Genomic DNA, 17,247 nt, shown 5'->3' on the forward strand with positions numbered 1-17,247 from the left:
TGAAGCGCGTGCTGTTCGGACGCGTTACTACGCGTTGCCCCGCGTTCGGCTTCCGAGCGCGTCAAGCGTAACATCGGTTCTCTTACGACATTGATGACCTACCAGACGAAATGATTGACACATACGGAGTACAGGCCACAATTTACGAAGGTTCCCCCCCGGGACAGGTCCACACCTCAGACAACCCTGCTGAAATAGAGACTGCGAAGCGCCAGGGAATTTTACCCACACCGCCCCAAACAACAATGGCACCCACCGCCCTATCCAAGCGATCAAAGCCTGCATTCTCGCTCCCGCGACCGGGGATATCCAGAGTCACAAAATCCACAAAAGAGAAGGCCATGAATACCCGCGTCGCCACGAAGGGGAAATCGGACGGGAAGGGAAACATAAACGCCGACTCAGCTGCAGGTGTGCAGAAGAAGGGCAAATCAAACCCTCAGGCGAAGTCGTCCATACCCGCGGCGAAAGAGAAAGGGAAAGGGAAAGACAAGCGCAACACAGGAAAGAGGCAAAAACAGAAACAGCGTGGAGCGGGTGCGACGATGCGCGGACTTGTCGACCGGGCCAGCGACGATGATGATGATGATGGCCGCGTCGGTGGCAAACGGAAAAGGCACACCGAAGAAGAGGAAGAGGAAGACGACGATGATATTGAGACCGACGCAGTTCTGAACGACATTGCCGCGAATATGGATACCGACACAGAGACAGACACAGATACGAACAACGCCACAGACGAGTCCCGCTCGGAAAGGGCCGACCTCGACGGCGATGAAGGTGAAGATGAAGGGAGAGGTGAGGATAAAGACGAGCAAGACAAGGCCAACACCGCCTCTCCACCCGCCGGCCTGGACTTCTCCTCCAGCCCAGAACCGGACTTCATCCTCGCCGAAGTCACGCACACGGACAAATACACCCGCTCCAAAGGCGCCAAATCCTCTGGAGTGTTGGACACCGAAGAATACCCCATCCCCTTACCGCTCGTGCATCGGATCATGCACGCCCATTTCGAATCCCCGACGACGACGACGACGCTTTCCAAGGACGCAAAGGCCCTCATGGGCACGTACGTCGGCGTGTTTGTCAAGGAGGCGATCCGGCGGTGCGTAGACGAGAAGAAGGAGAGGGTTGTCAAGCGCAGAAGGGAGGGCGGAGGCGGGGCCGGAGACGCGGGATGGCTGGAGGTGGAGGATCTGGAGAGGGTCGGGTGTCAGTTGGTTCTGGATTTCTGATTTCTGAGGGGACCTGCAGTACCTCGTACATGGTGGTTACGTGCCCTCTGTGCTTGTGCTCGGCCTTGGATCCATTGCTGTGCTGGTTGTGATGAGTGGGTCGGTTCTGTCGTGGTGAGGGATCAAGGTGATGGCGCGAGCACGCATCATGATGGGATAGGAACCTCACGCCTCACATCTCAGACATACCTGATGCAACACCCTCTGAACGACCCGGAATGTGCGATAACATACGAAGTACTATACTTTACAATAGCGTACTTCTACGGGACGACACTTTTAGGGGAGTGGGAAGACACGACCGAAATCGAGTCAGGTCGGATCAAGTACTATGTACGTACATTCCGTGCTTTTGGCACGGTTCTCCGGAGAATGAAATATAACATGTACTTTAGGAGGTGGTCAGGGACCTCCCTAGGCGCAATACATGCGTCCATACCACCTTTCCATAGAGTGTGTTCCGTGGGGCGGATTTGAAAAATCTAATACGCTTGGCTCGCCTAGGTACTGTATGTGAATTTGCCAGTTGCCTAGGTACGATCTACGTACGGAGGTGAGGCAACTCTATCACTTTTGATTGTATTGTATTGTGGAGCTGCCAGTTCTGTAGTTCCAGATTGTTACTCAGTCTTTCCGAAAAGTCGGCAAATGAAACTCGGCGCTCGCCAAGGCGAGATACCCATGAGCGGCGGCAGGCCTTTCTGCGTGACCACGAGGTTGCTAACATGTTTGATAGACGCTCTTCAAGATTTGACGCATCTCATATGCATATGTGGTAGTTGTATCGGCCAAGAAGAGCAACTGGAGAACTACAGCGTGTTTTTATTGACGTCTTCGGGGGCCAACCGTGGCACGGAGTACTCGGCTTGAGTAAAGCAAAGATCACAGCTCAGAGACACCCTTAGCTGATTCCAAGAGTTTTCTTCATTTTCATCCTCAGGTCATGCATGGGTCATGCCCGGGTCATTGATGTTCTGTTCTATACTGGCCTGCGGCATCCTTGCATGGCGTGGTATCAAAGGGAGGTCCGGTAAGAGAAGGAATAAAAAGTACAGAAAAAAAAAGGCGTGGCCGTCCACAACAACTCCGGACTTGCAGCTCCACTGTCCGACAAAGCTCCAATGTATCCTCGCTTTGGCATGGCTCTTCCTATCATGACTGGCATGACTGGACTCGACCTCGAAACTCGCGAGAGAGCTTTTAGATTAGCCGCCGCGGCCTTCTCATGTTGCATGCAAGACATCCACAACTGGGTATCAAAACGGTCCACCATTCCACAAAAGGACATTACCACAGAGCCAAAAGCGCACCGAGAACAAGACCAGCCACTCCCGTCGATGACTGAGGCACATAGCCGGGCACAGCCGCCCCGGTGAAGGTTGCAGGAGCCACAACCGCTGGGCTGGATGGAGGGGTCACAGTCGCGACAGCTGGAGGGGGAGGAGCGGCGACTGACGAAGCGGTCTCGGCTGGAGGAGGTGCACCACCGCCGAACACGAAGGTTGGCGATGACTCGGGAGGTGGAGGCGGAGGTGGCGGGGGAGCAGCTGATGAGGCAGGAGGCGCTTGCACGGGCGGCGCGGCGGACGAAGGTGGCGGCGGCGGCGTGCTGGCGACTGGTAGTTGGGCAGCCTTGGAGATGTACGCCTCAATCGTGTTCGGTGACGAATCGTTCTGGTTGATAACCATGGCCATGCCCCTTTGGCAGTGGTTGGTTTGACCGCAATAGATCCAGATGGGCTTGGTGTCGTTGATGAGCACGTTGTAGACGGGAGTGAAAGGTTCCTGGCCAGTGACCGGGACGAATCCGGATTTCAAACCAGGGCGGGTGGTGCTGGTCAGATTCGAGGCAATGGGTTTGCACGGTTCTGCGAATGACGATTCTGTGATGGTGTGGTTCTGTGACTGTTAGAACACGGCTCAGTTACAAAAGGGTATCCCCACAAACATACCTTGGGGTGGTATTGGAACTGCACAATGGAGCCGACTGGCGCCGTGATCTTGTCGGGGAAGTACTTCAGAGAGCCGTTGGCGTCTGAGACGGACACGACTTGCACGATCATTTGGCCGGGTTGGGTCTCAGCTGGCGCGGCAGGTCCGGTGGGGAATGGCATGCAGCCAGCTGGGCAAGAAGGCGCCGCCAAAGCAGGAGGTGCTTGACCACCACCGCTTGGCCAACTGCTCCAACTACCACCACCGCCGCCGCTGTTGCCGCCCCATGATCCGCCGTCACCGCTGCCGTGGTCGGTTGCGACGGCAGCTGCCGCGAGCAGTGTCGAAACGAGAAGAGTCTTGAAAGACATGGTGAGGATAATATATCAGTAGTGTTGGATATTGCAGATGGACGGTGAGGATGAGCTGTAGGACAACGAGCGACCGGCGCAAAGGCGAGAATGGAACGAACTGCAGTGCTTCAAGCAGCAGAGAAAAGGAATGAACAGGACCGGTACTACCGAGTACGCGACCACAACTTTTTGGTATAAGGATGGAATGAAGAGAAAGAGAGAAACGGATTCGAAACAGCAACACAACTGACATATGTATAGGCCTGCCAGGAACGGGCGGCTGTGCGCTCGGAACAAGCGAAATCCCGCTAGCTGGGAAACTGAGATTATGGATCTCGATTGGCAGGGAGATGGCACCCACAGAGTCTCGTCACCTTGTCCAGCTCGCCCCTGGAGGAGGTTGAAGACATTGAGATCGAGTTGTTACAGACTCGTCTCAGGTGCAGAAGGGCGGGCGGGGTACGATAGGACAAGCGAGCGAAGGAAACTTTGCGGTCGGCGTCAAAACGGCCATAGCTAGGAATAGAGCAGCAGCGGAGGTGACAGGACGGGGTCCTCAAGTGTCGCAGAGTGACAGGCGACAGGAGAATCCGAGGCGCTGGGTGGTTTGGCAAAGTGTTTGAAGAAGGGGAAGGAGACGCTGAGAGGCGAGCTTGAAACTTCGCCTGTTGCAGGACGCGGCGCCGACCTTTCCTCTTCGGGGACGGTGTCACTGGTTCCTTGGCGTTTCCTTAGGCCGTTCCCCTTTGCGCCCTCGGTCATCTCTCACTCACATCTCGTCTATCAGCCACGTCCCAGTCCCAGACACGCGGTCGTAAAGAGATCCCACGAGCACCAGCCTCGAGGTCTCGATCAGGGTCTGCATTCTCCGAGAAAGCTTGTCTTCGGGATCTCCACCTGTGCCTTTATCTGGGGTTACAACTTCGGCTGTCCACCTTCCGAGTTTCATACATACAAATTCACCGCACAGCAGTAAGCTCAGCCACTCTTGCAGAGTAATTGCCCAAGCGAGTTTGAAGCCGGATTGATCCCTACCGAAATAGCATTGAAGATTCAAAGTGTCCACAGTGGTCTGGACAACAATAAAGCCACGATGTCGGTGCTGCTTCCTTGTAGACGTGATTGTGATTACGCGTGGCATATCGTGGTCATGTAACAGTTTGCTACCGCTGCTCGTGGAAGCCTATTATGCCCCCATCTCCCCAGCAGATCTGTGGCTTCGTCATAGAAATGACAGCATGTGGTCATACATGTCTCTGATGGCTAATTACCGTCAGAGAGACCGCCTATCCCAACTCCGCGCTGCAACGACATCCATATCGAACTCCAAATTAAGGCATCGTGCTACGGTCACACCTGTTGTATTAGGCGATAATCGCCAGTCACGTCTGCAGAACCATCAAAGCCGCTTTTGCTGCTGGGCTGCCACAACATCCTCCTAAGTCATTGTGTAGCCGGTTGGAGTGGGCGCCATGAAGTCCCATTGACCAGGAGGCAAGTTGCCGCGATTGGGAGTGTTGAAGGTCGGTGGTGTAGTCTGGGCGCCATCGGACATGTTGGTGAGGGCGGGATCGACTTCATCTTCTGGCTTCCTCTTCTTCGGTCGGCCGCGAGGGCGGGAGGTGTTTGGTGGATCCAGCACATACTCTTCCTTGAGTTGCATGGAGATATTAGGGTCGTAGCCGCGTTCGCGGGCGAGTCTTCGAAGTCCAGCCATAACCTTGGGGTCCATGCCAGTGATCTCTTGGATTCTCTCATAGGAAATACTGGCCTCGGCCAGCGCCAATGCTTGAATGCGCACGGCTGTAGTGTGATCTCCCATCTTCAGAACCTTGGGCGCCTTCGCCTCCGCCGACTTCTGTGCCCAGTCGGAGCTTCTGAAGAATGCTTGCGGATCAGCCGCTTGACGAGTGATGGAGGTCTCGATGCCTTGTTCTTTCATTGCGTTCAGGTAGTTTTGGCAGCCAAGGAGGTGGACACGCTGGCGGGAGGTGTGCTGTGCCATTTCTCTGCCACAGTACTTGCATCGTACCTGGGCGAGTTTCTACGCAGCAGAGTCAGTTGGTTCACGGTGCGCGTTGCGTCGCGAAAACCATAGAGCGCATACCTGAGTGCCTTCGGGGTCCTGAGGTATGATGTCCCATGCTGAATGAGTCTCGGTGTCACCTGGCTTGTTCTTGTAGCCACCAGACTGATGTTGAGTTAGCCTGAGGGGATAATGCTGCAAGCAGAACAACCACCTACGCCTGGGCCGCCCATGTTGGGAATTTGCACAATCAGTCTTGTTTCGGTGGTTGTAATGTCTGGAGGTCAGACTGGTGATAAAGGGATCGTGTGCGGGAGAGGGGGCGGGTGGAGATGGTCATCCAAAAAAGCAGCGTCACAGTTTCCCGTCGATTTTTGTGACTGACCGCTGCGCAGATCCGTGGCCAGCGCCGGGACACTAGCGAGCGACAGCACGTGACTAGGGCCATTTTGGGGCGTCTGTCAACACTGTGACGGCGTGAGGGGCAGGGCAGGACCAGCAACAGCCGCAGGCGCGTTCATTGACGTGGTTGAGATTGTTGTCCTTCCTCTTCGTGCCGCCAGACATGGCAGACTCGTCGCAAGCAGCCACATGGCTGCTAACAGAGCATCTCCAGTACACGCCGTTGGTAAGTCAGCAGCAAGAGACTGGGTCAGGAACGCGTGATTGACGCGTGATAGTCGCTGATCGACGACATCATCAACTCAGTCAACAACTTCGTGTTACAGGTTCTCGGTAGCCTCGAGACGGGACTCTTGACGACACCTCCTGAGGAACTTGGCTTCCAGGCGGTGAAGAAAAGGAGAGAAGATGGCGTTGAGGAAGTCGAATTTCCTGATGCAAAGCAAGAGATCGAGGAAGGGCTTCATAAACTCGAAACGCTGTTGTACTCGACCGTGGATAAGAACTTTGACAAATTTGAGATATACGTTCTGAGGAACATCATGTCTGTGCCGGCAGAATTGGTCAACTGGGTGCGCCTGAGTCACTACGAGGTAAGCCGCCCAGCACAAGCTGCGCCGGGGTTCGAGCTGACGGAACAGAACTTGTCCTACCCCCCGCCACAGAACGCCCCGACGGTCGACAGTGTACAAGTGATGCGAGGCAAACTGGCAGCTGGAAGAAATGCCTCGCGAGCCCTTCTGAAAGAGTACAACCGCAACCAGGCCATCATACAGCAATTGCGCAGTCTGCTTGGTCAGACGCAAGCTACACCCGACAACCTCTCCTTCCTCGCGAACAGCACTCAAGCTCGATCGCTCACCACGAACACGAACTTCGCCATTTCCCAGTTACCCGCCCTCCAAACACTGCTTAAGGAGTTGAGACCGAAACTTGCAGCCCTGAAACATGCCAGCGTCAATGTTGACAGTGCCAAAGATGAACTTAAAGAGGAGCGCAGAGGTTATATTGAGCAACGCACACAATCGCATCTCCGCCGTAACGGAGAAGACGTACAAGAACAGTCAGCTGCAGTGTCTGGCAAAAGAGTGGAGTCGGAAGAGGTTCAAGCTTTGGAAAAAGTCGCTGCGATATTTGACCCAGATTGAGACTGTAAGTCAGCACGCTGTGCATCATTCATCACGTCTGGAAACCTCAGCCGCATCACCAGAAGGTATAACGTCCTTCGGGGAGGATGTGACAGGTCATATTGGTCTAAAAGGTTCGTGGGAAACCAAGCATGCATAAGATTGCGCTGGTTGACCTTGAATCCTTCCGATATACCGAAACCGGCGTGCAAGTTGCTCGTTTGGGCAAGAAACGGGCAACTTCATCCACCAACACATCAGTATGTTATGCATGAAGTGGAAATCAGGTGGTGGAACCAGAAGGCACCTTCGCGTCGGCAGTGAGTTGTCAAGCAGGGAGACAATGCCAAAACGGCCGATACTGGGGTGGGTTTAAGATTTTCGGCAGGCCAGGAGTAATTAACAGGGTCCATTTGGCCGCCGGTGGTGTAACCCATTCGAGCATGGCTTGTGGGGAGAGTTGCAGCACGTGAGAAATGCTTGATGGGAAGGATGAGCCTAGATCAACACGGACTTCGAAGTCTGTGTGGCAGCGAACAGAGAGGTGAAGGTCTAGCGCACTATCTATCTGCTCTGCGATGATTGAGGTCGCAGGGCACCTACGGGGTGAACCTCGACTTCACAACGCGTGGGACGTTAACTGAAGGAAGTGAGCCAATGAGAGAGGGGTGTTTCCAACGAGACGCTAAGTCCATTACAGGCCATTCATGGCCATTGTCACCCCACGGCAGCCGCTGCAGTCGCACCAAGTCTGGTGGGCAACCAGCCAATGATGGACACTCGATGGAAACGCTTGCACTAGCGGGCGCGCGGTTGAGAGGACGGTTAATGCAGTTTGTGTGTGCTGTCGAGAGATCGGCAGAGAGATTCAACCTGCCACCAATGGCACTGACCACTCTCTCGCCACTAGCCAATGAGGGGTTGCCGCTCCTTCCTAAATATACAATAGCGCCACGCGTTCATCTAACGGCCAATGAAGTGTCAGCACGATGCCAAGACGCACCTTTCTTACGCGCTCTGCGATTTGCTTTCCGTTCCCCAGTCGTGCCTTTGTCTTTTCCCTTGTTAATCCGTGCCTTGACCTCCTTCGTGGCCCATCGTGGTCGCCCTTCGCCCTGGCTTCTGTTTCATGAAACGATGTAAGCTGTGTAAGCGCTCAATGGATATTGCTGGCAAGGAAAGCACCGCCATGATTCGCCGCCAGATGACCACACAGTTCAATCAGAGACAAGCCTGAGCTCGGAATAGATTTAGGCTCTACTATGGTCGAGCCTCACACGATCGAGGCGGGTAAGCAAGAACCACAGGGAGCCGCGCAGATTCATTTGTACAATATATCATACAGCGCGTCCGGGGCGCATCTGTGATCTGTACGGCCTCTACCATTGCATTCGTTTTTTTTTTCATTTACTGTTTGTCTGTGCCGGTGCCGCCTTCCACTATCACCATTGGCCGTCTTCATTTCTGCTTGTCCTGCTAATGTCCTGCTAATCCGCGACATTGGAATCATGGAGAATCGTCTCTCTACATCACGGCCTGGCTCGGAGAAGGACCATCGTCTTAGCAGCAGTCCTCCGAGATCACAGTCAAGCACGTCCAAACTGGAACCACCACCGCCCACCCCGGCCTACGATGCGTCGGCTCTTCTTATTCAGCCTTCTCCTCTCATGACCTCGTCCCTGCATTCCCGCAATTCAGCAACATCGGCTCAGGAATCTGCATATCTCCGCCAGGCTGGGTCTCTCTGGTGGATTCGCCTCTCGTTGACTCTCGTGGCTATCGCTACGGCTATCGCTGCTGTGGGCTGCGAGGCTCATGTTCTGCACAGATACAATTCGACCCGTCCGGGAGACGACTCCCACCTACCACCACTATGGCCATCAAATGTGGATGTGCGACCGGCACTGGCTGTCTTGATCTCAGCTTGTATTATTGTGGCAACCAGCATCGTGTATCTGGTCTGGTCGCTGATCCCGACAGTACGGCTTATCCTTTGTCTCAAGCACCCGCGAAATGCTGACGCTTTGAACAGCCATATTCTCGAACCCTCTTCTACAACTTTCTGTTCTTGGGTACCTCCATTACGGGCTTGATTCTCACCGTCTTCACCCTACCCTTTGCCAACCTTCTGACCGGATTCAAGTCCCACCATGCACGAGAATCCATTCAGTCCTGGACGTGCAAGTTTTCACACGGTGCCTCGCAATTCATGGCCGATGCCCATTCTCTACAGATCCCGGTCTACGTGCCAAATGGCGTGCCTATCCCGGCCGGATTCAACCGACTCTGTCAGGAGAGTGAAGTTGGCCAAGGGCTTGTGGCTACGTTGTTAGCATTGAAGGTAGTCAGCTGTGCTGTTGCAGTGGTGGGATTAATTGTCGAGAGGAACATGACGAAGAAGAGGAATGAAAGATACGCCGTACATGGCGAGAAGGCAATCGATATGTCTTAGGTGCGGGCTAAGGTTCAGGCCATCCAGAGTTCACGATACACCGTCTGGCTATACCGAGAAAGCCTCCGCTTCACAGGATAGGTATCTTATGGAAAGATAATGGTCTGGTGGTAAGAGCAATGTCCGGTTGGATGGTCCTAGACTTTAGTCCACCGGCGGCCCAATCTGGGATTCTGACTCTGGTAATACTTCAAAGCGGTGCTTGTACTGGAGTACAGAGTAGGGAATTCCAGGGCTTTCCGCAACTGTAGAGTTGACGTGGGGAGGAAGAAGTGTGGAAGCAGTGTGGAAGGAGCCACATACCTAGGTAATAAATGTCATTATGGCGACGTTGCGTCATCGGCGACAACGCTACTTCCCGCACTTGCTAGTGTTGATTAACCTGCCTCTTTTGTATTAAGGCTTCAGTATCTTGCGGAGTACTTCGTCTTCATTTCTCTTGTCTTGGCTTCTTCATGCTTACTCGCCAGGATCGAGGACCGATCACTTCATGCCTGTTCTGGTCTTGCGTCGGAGCTGGGCGTAGAGCTGGAGAGTCCGCCTTGCGGCCGCCTTGCAGCGCACACGCCAGCAACACGAGATGGACGGGCAAAGGTGCATGAGACCTGCGCCCGATTGGTGTGCGATGCGGTGTGACAGTTCACTTCTCCTCCCACCTTCATCTCAGATACACTTCTCGTTCTCGAATTCTTGCATCGCTCGTAGTGCTGCCGGTCGAGACACATTCAATACTCAACGACCAACATGAACACCCCATCGATCTCAGCTGCACTCGTCTCCGGAAAGCAGGAGACTAACCTTGCCGGACTGGCAACCATCAACTTTGATTTTTCACTGGTCAAAGTCGAGCCGCCCCTCGAATATCGGGGCTTAGGCGCTTGCCTCTCAAAAGACCGACGCGAGGTCGCAGAGAACGGCCTGCAACATGTTACCGCAAGGAAACTTGGTGCTTTGTTCCGCTCAGCCCTACCGGAAGTCGTCTACCTCGTCAAAGCCTACGGAGCTCGTGTGTCAGAGATAGCAGAAAGTCCGACCTCCAATTCTGGCAGTAAGAGAGACAACGGTGCATTTGCCGATTTCGTTGGTGCCGATGGCACTTCGATCTGGGCTGCGGCAACTTCAGGACGTGATGCCATACTTGCTCATCTTCTGGCTTGCATGTTGGCGAGGATGTGGTCCCACCAGGAGGCAACATCAATCTGGCACGAGCTCGTCGAGGCCCGCCGGAAGATTCTGCAAACTGAAGCATCTGATCCAGTGGCGTTGGCGGCCAGCCAGGCTACTTTGACGCGTGCTCAACTTGCTGATTGGGACGCCAGTGCTCGTTCCTGGCTGCAGGTAGCCGATGCAGCCAAGTTTCGCAGCCAGAAACAACTCATGCTGATCATCCAAGAGTTTGGCCTCGTGGTCAACACCAAAAAGAACCTGTATGACAGTGTTCTGGATGCTTGGGCGCAGGCACTAGGTGTAGTAAACAGACTTGTCCAAGGCATACCGCAAAACGTCCAAAGCGGCGCCATCTTATTGGGGCTAGCATCATGGCACCTCTATCCCAATATACTGGCCTTGGGAAGTTCTTCGAATCAGGTCGTGGAACAAAAGGATTCATTACTTCCGGACGGGGGCTTGCTCACACTCGGGGTCAAGTCCGCATCCCCAACTCTACCTGAAGGAATATTTTGGTCGTTACCCTTGGCATACCTGCGATATTATGGAAATGCCGTCACAATCACTAAGGCAGTCAGCGATAACCATGGCTATGGCTCGATGAAAGATCTTGCACTGATAGCCTTGGGTTGCCTATTCCCGGACCGCGCCTTCGAGGAGCGAACGTTTCTCACTGTTGCAAGATTGGTCTCCCTCCTTGAGTCTCAATTTGTGAAATTACAAGCCGTCAAGCAAGAAGGCTCGACCAGACCCTGCCCTGACTGGTTGCAGTTTCTCTCCCAAGCCGCCAACGAGTTGCTCAGTGCCCGCAAAGACGATGCCAAAACGATGTTGAAGAGGGTCTCCTTTGGCAGCCGCAGGTGCGAGCGCTTCCTCTCGAGGTCAAGTGTCTCGTCGTATCCATTCTCCGTTCTTTGGCAGACGGAAATTTATTTTCAACTCCTGGGGACTGTGGAGCTCAAGATCGAGTTCCTGCGGAAGATCGCCAGCCGACTTGTTGGCAAGGGCTCCGACCAACAAATGATAATAGCCTACCGATCATCGCCTGGGGATCCTCTGTCTTTGGCAACGGCATTCCCTATTGCATCTGAAGCCGCCGCCAAAGAAGAGACCAACCCGGCTACACGAGAAGAGGCACAGCATTGTCGCTGGCTTGGCGGCCCTCCGGGACATCTGCCATTGATGTCGGAACAGTTTTCAGTGATTGACACCAGCAAGGCTCTAGTCAGCTGCCCTTCTGCGCTAGCCTGGGTTGGTGCTCCAAAGCCTTTCACCTGCAATTCCAAGCTAGGCGATGAGGAAGACTACAAAAGATACTTCACGTCACCCACTAGATGGTCGCAGCACGATGGCAGCTTTCTCCCTAGTGCACACTCTGAAGACTTCATGTCCTTGTTTTTAGAAGTCATGGAACGCTATGTACCACTCGACACGGTAGAGGACGACTTTGCAATTGTCGAAGAGCTCCCTGGAATAGCAATTTTTCACCCTTTTTTGGCGACTCTGCTTCAGCAGCATTATATACCAGTACGAAAATGGCCACCATCAATGCCTTTGTTGCCCCTGAAGACCTGGTTGAACTTCTAAAGCGCGATGAGGTAGACACTAGCCAGCTCTGCTCCTTGATTGATACAGGGGAGGTCCTTGATGGTAAACAGCTGAGGTCAATCCAATGTCTAGCTATCGCATCGGCAATCTATGACCAGATGCCTGGCGCAAGAGTCAATCTGGATGTCACTCAGCACACGATACACACTTGCCGTTGGGTGGGTTCTGGCCGCATACTCCCATATCGAACCTGGATGTCATCAGAAATATCGAGAAGGAAAGCGTTTGCATGCATAACCTGGTTTGAGACCGGGAGCATTGACCTCTCACCAACCGATTTGGCCCAGGCAATGGCACTTTCCATTGGCAATTCCTTGTTTATTGCTGCTGCATTGCTCCGCGATCCTTCTGATGATAGCGCTCAAGCCACGGTCACTCGAGTCAACGGAAATATTGGCAAAGCAGGCTTTGCCATTCTGATTCCGCCACCAGACCCGCTTTCGAAGACCGTCGGCCATGAATCTTTCAATGTTATCAACCATGCTCCGTATGATGGCAACTTCCAGGACAGCTTCGAACACACATCGATGCACCTCTCCCTGACAGATTATTCCATTCCCTTTGCTACAGAACACAAAAGTTTCCGGGATGTTGAAGCCTATTTCCAAGAGGCAGTTATTTCCGTGTTTGATCGCTCCGAGTGGGTCGCCGACCTGGATGTGCTGAAGAGTCTGGCCTCAATCAAGCATTACCGCACCGAAAGTAAGGGGTCAAAGCATAGTTCCGCAGAATGCGGGCTGTATAACCCTTTCGACGAAGCGAGCACAAATCTGACCAGTGTCGACACCTGGGCGGAGCTCATTGACCGTCCACTGGGAGCTGCGGTGGTACGAGCTAGGGGTAACTGGGTTGGTCGATTAGCTGCTGCCTGTCTAAGTGTCCAGAGAAACCACGAAACCTTGGTTCTCCCAAGCACGGTCAGCTGCTGGACTTGGCCCGCAAAGAGCAACGAACTATTTGATTACATTCTTTCGGCCGTGCAGACGAAGAAGCCGATCACCTTCATCATGTGAATGGTGCTACCTTTCCGAGCCTAAGGGCTCCCATTCAGTCCAACTCAGGAGTCTTTCAGCTTACGCAGGGTGCACAAGGCTGCGCGAGGGCTGAAGGAGGTGGAAATTCAGGCGCACTCAGAATAACCGGATACGCCACACATGCTGCACGCCATCAAATTTCCCCGGCGTAGCAGGGCAGGCGCGGCCAGCGCCCCTTGCAGGTCGCACAGCATCGTACTGGTACCGAACACAGCATTGTGGCACAGGGTTGAGAGTACAAGATCTCCAGTTCAGTTGGGAATCTGACTGAACTGACCTGGCCCACCATCACGGGCCATCCAGGCCAGGATGTGGGAGACTAGGGGAGTCGTGGGAAGCACAAATCGCCCCACCACCTAACCACCCAGGGGCACTGCAGAACTGTCTGAACTGAAGGTTAGATTGACCACACCTGAGAAATGACGAGTCGAATGCTTGGAGAGGATATGTATGTCGATATGGCAAGCAACAGTTTCATGGTGGTCACTGGTCAGGGCGCACAACTGTCAGCTACAGCTACGGTGACGGTGACGACGACGGTCCAAGCTTGGATCTGAACCTGCCGCCCATTCTTGGAGCTCTTTGTTTGTTTGCGCCAGCTCTAGCACATGGAAAAAATATGCCTTCACTACTGTGTTGTCATTATCCTGATCATGCACTATACCCTATTGTATCTCTCTGTCTGGTGCCAGGTGCAGGGCTCAGCGGTTACGCCGTGTTGTATATGTCGTGCGGTGAGTATCGTGTATTATAATATATAACAATATGCCGATCATGAACTCCGCGTCCCGTGATCCCGACGAAGTGAGGTCCTTTTCCAAAGCTTATAGCGCCGTCGCTGATCAACTTATGATACATTGTACCCAGTATCGCATAGTGGTCTTATCGCACGGCTCATAGCGCCGTCGTTGATCACGCTAAACTGTAATGCACCCGTTACTCCACAGTGCTCTTTTCGCGTATCGCATAGCGCCGTCGCCGATCATACTACGAGATATTGGACCCAGTATGGCATTGTGCTCTTTTCGCACATCCCGTGGCGCCGTGGCTGATCATGTTGAATTGTAATGGAAGTTCGTGTGTGGTGTCAGATATCATGTCGAGCTGAACAAGACGAGGGGAAAAGGGACAGACTCCGACAGCGGCGATCATAAGTGGTGTGCCAATATTGCAACTCCGTATTTGAGGAGAGTCCGATTCTGTGTGAAGTACGTCTCCATGGTTGGGGCGGCCTGTGCCTCAACTCGGGGTCCGGTTTGTATCCACAGCAAGCGTCTCAGCTTGTGGTGAAGGATCTTTTGGAGGCCTGACGGTCGCATACACGGTACACGGTACGGTGGATGGAGGTCTCAGTGCTCCATACAGTTGGGTAATCAACCATCAGCATATACACCCCAGTACTCGTGCGGTGTCTGATGCGAGAGGGATGCCGGGCTCCGGCTGGGCTATGCTGCTGACAGCTCGCAACAGGCAGGGCGGCTGATCAACGTTTCGGTAAGCAAGATCCAAGCATTGGTACGAGGTACTCGCTTGCTTCGCCTTTCTTAGCCCCCGCGTCAGAAGAGCTTAGTGATGCGTAAATCCGACTTGACAAAATCAATCTCGCCCGCGAACATGGCTCGATCGCGTTTGACGGAACTGGGACGGTGAGGAGCGAACCAGTCGAGGTTGACGTCGCCGTGGAAGACGACCCGTCTCTGATCGGGACTTACATCCATGCTGCCGGGCGCGTAGAGTTTAGTGCCGGACACGGTGTCTCCGGTGTGAAGCAGCGTGTGGTGCGGCGAGAGTTGTTGCTTGGCTTTCAGCGCGTCCCAGTCACAGCCTAGGACGCCGGAGTGGGTGTCGACGCCGACGACACAGCTCACGTAGTCGATGCGGTAGTTGGAGCTGGCGTAGCATTGGGCGTTATACAGCAGGTAGTACGTGTTCTTGCGGAAGACCATGCACGGCCGCTCGACGTTGGGGCCGTCTTGCTTGAAACTCTGCATGTTGGAGAAGAGGTAGACCGGCTTGCCTACGGGGGTGGTGAGGTCCTCTTGGTCCATCAGCTGGAGGTACAACGGCGTGGGCTGCACGGGGGCGTTCGTGTTGCCGCACGCGCCTCCGTGGCCAATGGCGTTGCCGTCGACCTTGTAAACGAGGTAGCTCTCATTGTTGACGGGGTCGACGAAGAGATTCGGGTCGATGTTGCCACCGCGCGCGAGCTCACACACGATGGGATCCTCGACCGGCGTATAAGGGCCTTGCACGTCGGGCGAGGTCGCAACTCCGATGCAGTGTTTCTGCGGGTGAGAGCGCCCTACGGCCGCAAAGTACATGACCCAGGAGCCGTCGGGTCGTTGGTTGACGTCCGGCGCCCAGCTGCCACGTGCATTAGCGTCCTGCAGTATGCAAAGATAAGGAACGATATGGGGAAAAAATTCACTGCTGCATCGCAGAAGGAGGCAGCGTCATGCAGGAGAAAGAAGCTGGAAAACTTACACGCCAGCGTCGGGTGGCTTGCGTGCCCAGCTTGGTAACGTGGGCAAAGCGTCGTAGCCTTGATGCAGCGTCCAGGTGGAAAAGTCTGGCGACGACGCCATTTGCACATTGATCTCGCCGGTCTGGGTGCTGAAGGCATACCAGGTGCCATGAAGGGAACCGTTGCCGCTCGTGCTTCTGCTCGTGTCGAGTGCCAGGCCTGGATCTGGGAAGTTGGAGGAGATTGCAGGCCCGATTCCAGCCGCTGATACACAGGATCGACCATGTGACGATGACGGTGATTGGAGCGAGAGTAGAATCGATAAACCGGCGGCAATGGCGCTGATGCTGGTAGGGGCAGCCCGGTGACCGAAAGGATTCAGCATCATTTCAACTCCCTGTTGCAGAAAGGCGGAACGAGGTTCTGAGAAATAATCGACAATTGGTGGGCGGAGCTGAGGTGCGAGTCGCGATCAGTCACGCACGTGGCGAGGCAGGAGGAAGCCTGATCACACCAGAGGATCGCCTGTGACGCAGCGCTGATTACTTTCCCACGAAGGCTCGAATCCTACTCCGTACTGTACGAGTTCAATTCGGGCCACTGGAAGGAGTTTATGAGTTTTCTGAAATCTCCCAAGACGCGGGGACGAGAGCATCGGAGCCATTTTCAGCTTCGGGCGTGCACGTCGATGCGAGCATTGGGTTCCTTGATGGTGGTTTAGACGGTCCCGGCGAGGCATCGCTTGTCAAAAGAATCTACTCCTGCCGAGTACACAACGATATTTCTTTCTGATGCGAATGCAATGGTCGCAGCGCCAGTGGTGCCAAGTCCTGTGTACATTTCAGCTGACGCAGCTCACGTGATTACCCATCTGCCACTCACTTGCCGCTCACCCGCCTCTTACCTGCCATTTAGCCACCAGTCAGTCACCCACAGTTCCTCGTATGTACTCTGGACTCGGCAACTGTGATGAGCTGTCCGCTCGCATCGGAACCAGCAGCGGCGGTACGAGTACCCAGTCGAGCCACTGTCGTACGAGGTACCTCGTATCTGCTGCAACCCATCAGGAGGCGCTGTCGCCACCCTGTGTCACTAAGCACCAGGAGGGAATGGATCCACCGTAAGCATCCTGCTGCATGGAGTCAAGCGAGAACTTCTTCCCTTTCGGCTCTTTCTCTCTCGCTTCCACACCTACTTCGACGCGGCTCCTCTGCATCCGGTTGCCTGTTTTTGTCTCCGAGCCTCTGCTCCAACCGGACGGGCTTATTTTTGGGACTCTGGCTCACAACCCGTGACTCACCGCATCCACATCTCGGAACGAACACGGCTGTGCCTGGACCGTCGCCACTGGCCTGCAGCTTCTCGAGCGTCCCCAAAATTCAGGGGCGTAACAAATTCTCCTGCCACTCCTCATCGAGCCTCCGAAATAATACTGGCAGCAATTTGG

The 17,247-nt window shown here is 54.3% G+C and overlaps 7 protein-coding genes across 7 annotated transcripts; 4 read left to right on the top strand and 3 right to left on the bottom strand.

Annotated features, from left to right (window-relative positions):
- Nucleotides 1–245: 245 nt before the first annotated feature.
- A1O7_02189 (uncharacterized protein) lies at nucleotides 246–1,235 on the top strand (the record flags this gene model as incomplete). Its single annotated transcript, XM_007756223.1, has 1 exon — nucleotides 246–1,235. One exon carries the CDS (start codon nucleotides 246–248, stop codon nucleotides 1,233–1,235), a length of 990 nt encoding a protein of 329 aa, XP_007754413.1.
- A 1,287-nt stretch (nucleotides 1,236–2,522) lies between these two features.
- A1O7_02190 (uncharacterized protein) lies at nucleotides 2,523–3,538 on the bottom strand (the record flags this gene model as incomplete). The annotated part of the gene is made up of 2 exons (XM_007756224.1): nucleotides 2,523–3,134; nucleotides 3,188–3,538. The coding sequence occupies 2 exons, from the start codon at nucleotides 3,536–3,538 to the stop codon at nucleotides 2,523–2,525; spliced, it is 963 nt and encodes a 320-aa protein (XP_007754414.1).
- A 1,420-nt stretch (nucleotides 3,539–4,958) lies between these two features.
- Nucleotides 4,959–5,779, bottom strand: A1O7_02191 (uncharacterized protein; the record flags this gene model as incomplete). The annotated part of the gene is made up of 3 exons (XM_007756225.1): nucleotides 4,959–5,564; nucleotides 5,628–5,711; nucleotides 5,765–5,779. The coding sequence occupies 3 exons, from the start codon at nucleotides 5,777–5,779 to the stop codon at nucleotides 4,959–4,961; spliced, it is 705 nt and encodes a 234-aa protein (XP_007754415.1).
- A 332-nt stretch (nucleotides 5,780–6,111) lies between these two features.
- Nucleotides 6,112–7,096, top strand: A1O7_02192 (uncharacterized protein; the record flags this gene model as incomplete). Its single annotated transcript, XM_007756226.1, has 3 exons — nucleotides 6,112–6,174; nucleotides 6,227–6,541; nucleotides 6,590–7,096. The coding sequence occupies 3 exons, from the start codon at nucleotides 6,112–6,114 to the stop codon at nucleotides 7,094–7,096; spliced, it is 885 nt and encodes a 294-aa protein (XP_007754416.1).
- A 1,487-nt stretch (nucleotides 7,097–8,583) lies between these two features.
- Nucleotides 8,584–9,527, top strand: A1O7_02193 (uncharacterized protein; the record flags this gene model as incomplete). The annotated part of the gene is made up of 2 exons (XM_007756227.1): nucleotides 8,584–9,054; nucleotides 9,108–9,527. The coding sequence occupies 2 exons, from the start codon at nucleotides 8,584–8,586 to the stop codon at nucleotides 9,525–9,527; spliced, it is 891 nt and encodes a 296-aa protein (XP_007754417.1).
- A 744-nt stretch (nucleotides 9,528–10,271) lies between these two features.
- A1O7_02194 (uncharacterized protein) lies at nucleotides 10,272–13,315 on the top strand (the record flags this gene model as incomplete). The annotated part of the gene is made up of 2 exons (XM_007756228.1): nucleotides 10,272–12,221; nucleotides 12,293–13,315. The coding sequence occupies 2 exons, from the start codon at nucleotides 10,272–10,274 to the stop codon at nucleotides 13,313–13,315; spliced, it is 2,973 nt and encodes a 990-aa protein (XP_007754418.1).
- A 1,577-nt stretch (nucleotides 13,316–14,892) lies between these two features.
- On the bottom strand, nucleotides 14,893–16,185 carry A1O7_02195 (uncharacterized protein; the record flags this gene model as incomplete). The annotated part of the gene is made up of 2 exons (XM_007756229.1): nucleotides 14,893–15,700; nucleotides 15,821–16,185. 2 exons carry the CDS (start codon nucleotides 16,183–16,185, stop codon nucleotides 14,893–14,895), a joined length of 1,173 nt encoding a protein of 390 aa, XP_007754419.1.
- Nucleotides 16,186–17,247: the final 1,062 nt, after the last annotated feature.

This window comes from Cladophialophora yegresii (assembly GCF_000585515.1).
Source record: "Cladophialophora yegresii CBS 114405 chromosome Unknown aczIN-supercont1.2, whole genome shotgun sequence".
Lineage (NCBI taxonomy): Eukaryota > Fungi > Ascomycota > Eurotiomycetes > Chaetothyriales > Herpotrichiellaceae > Cladophialophora > Cladophialophora yegresii.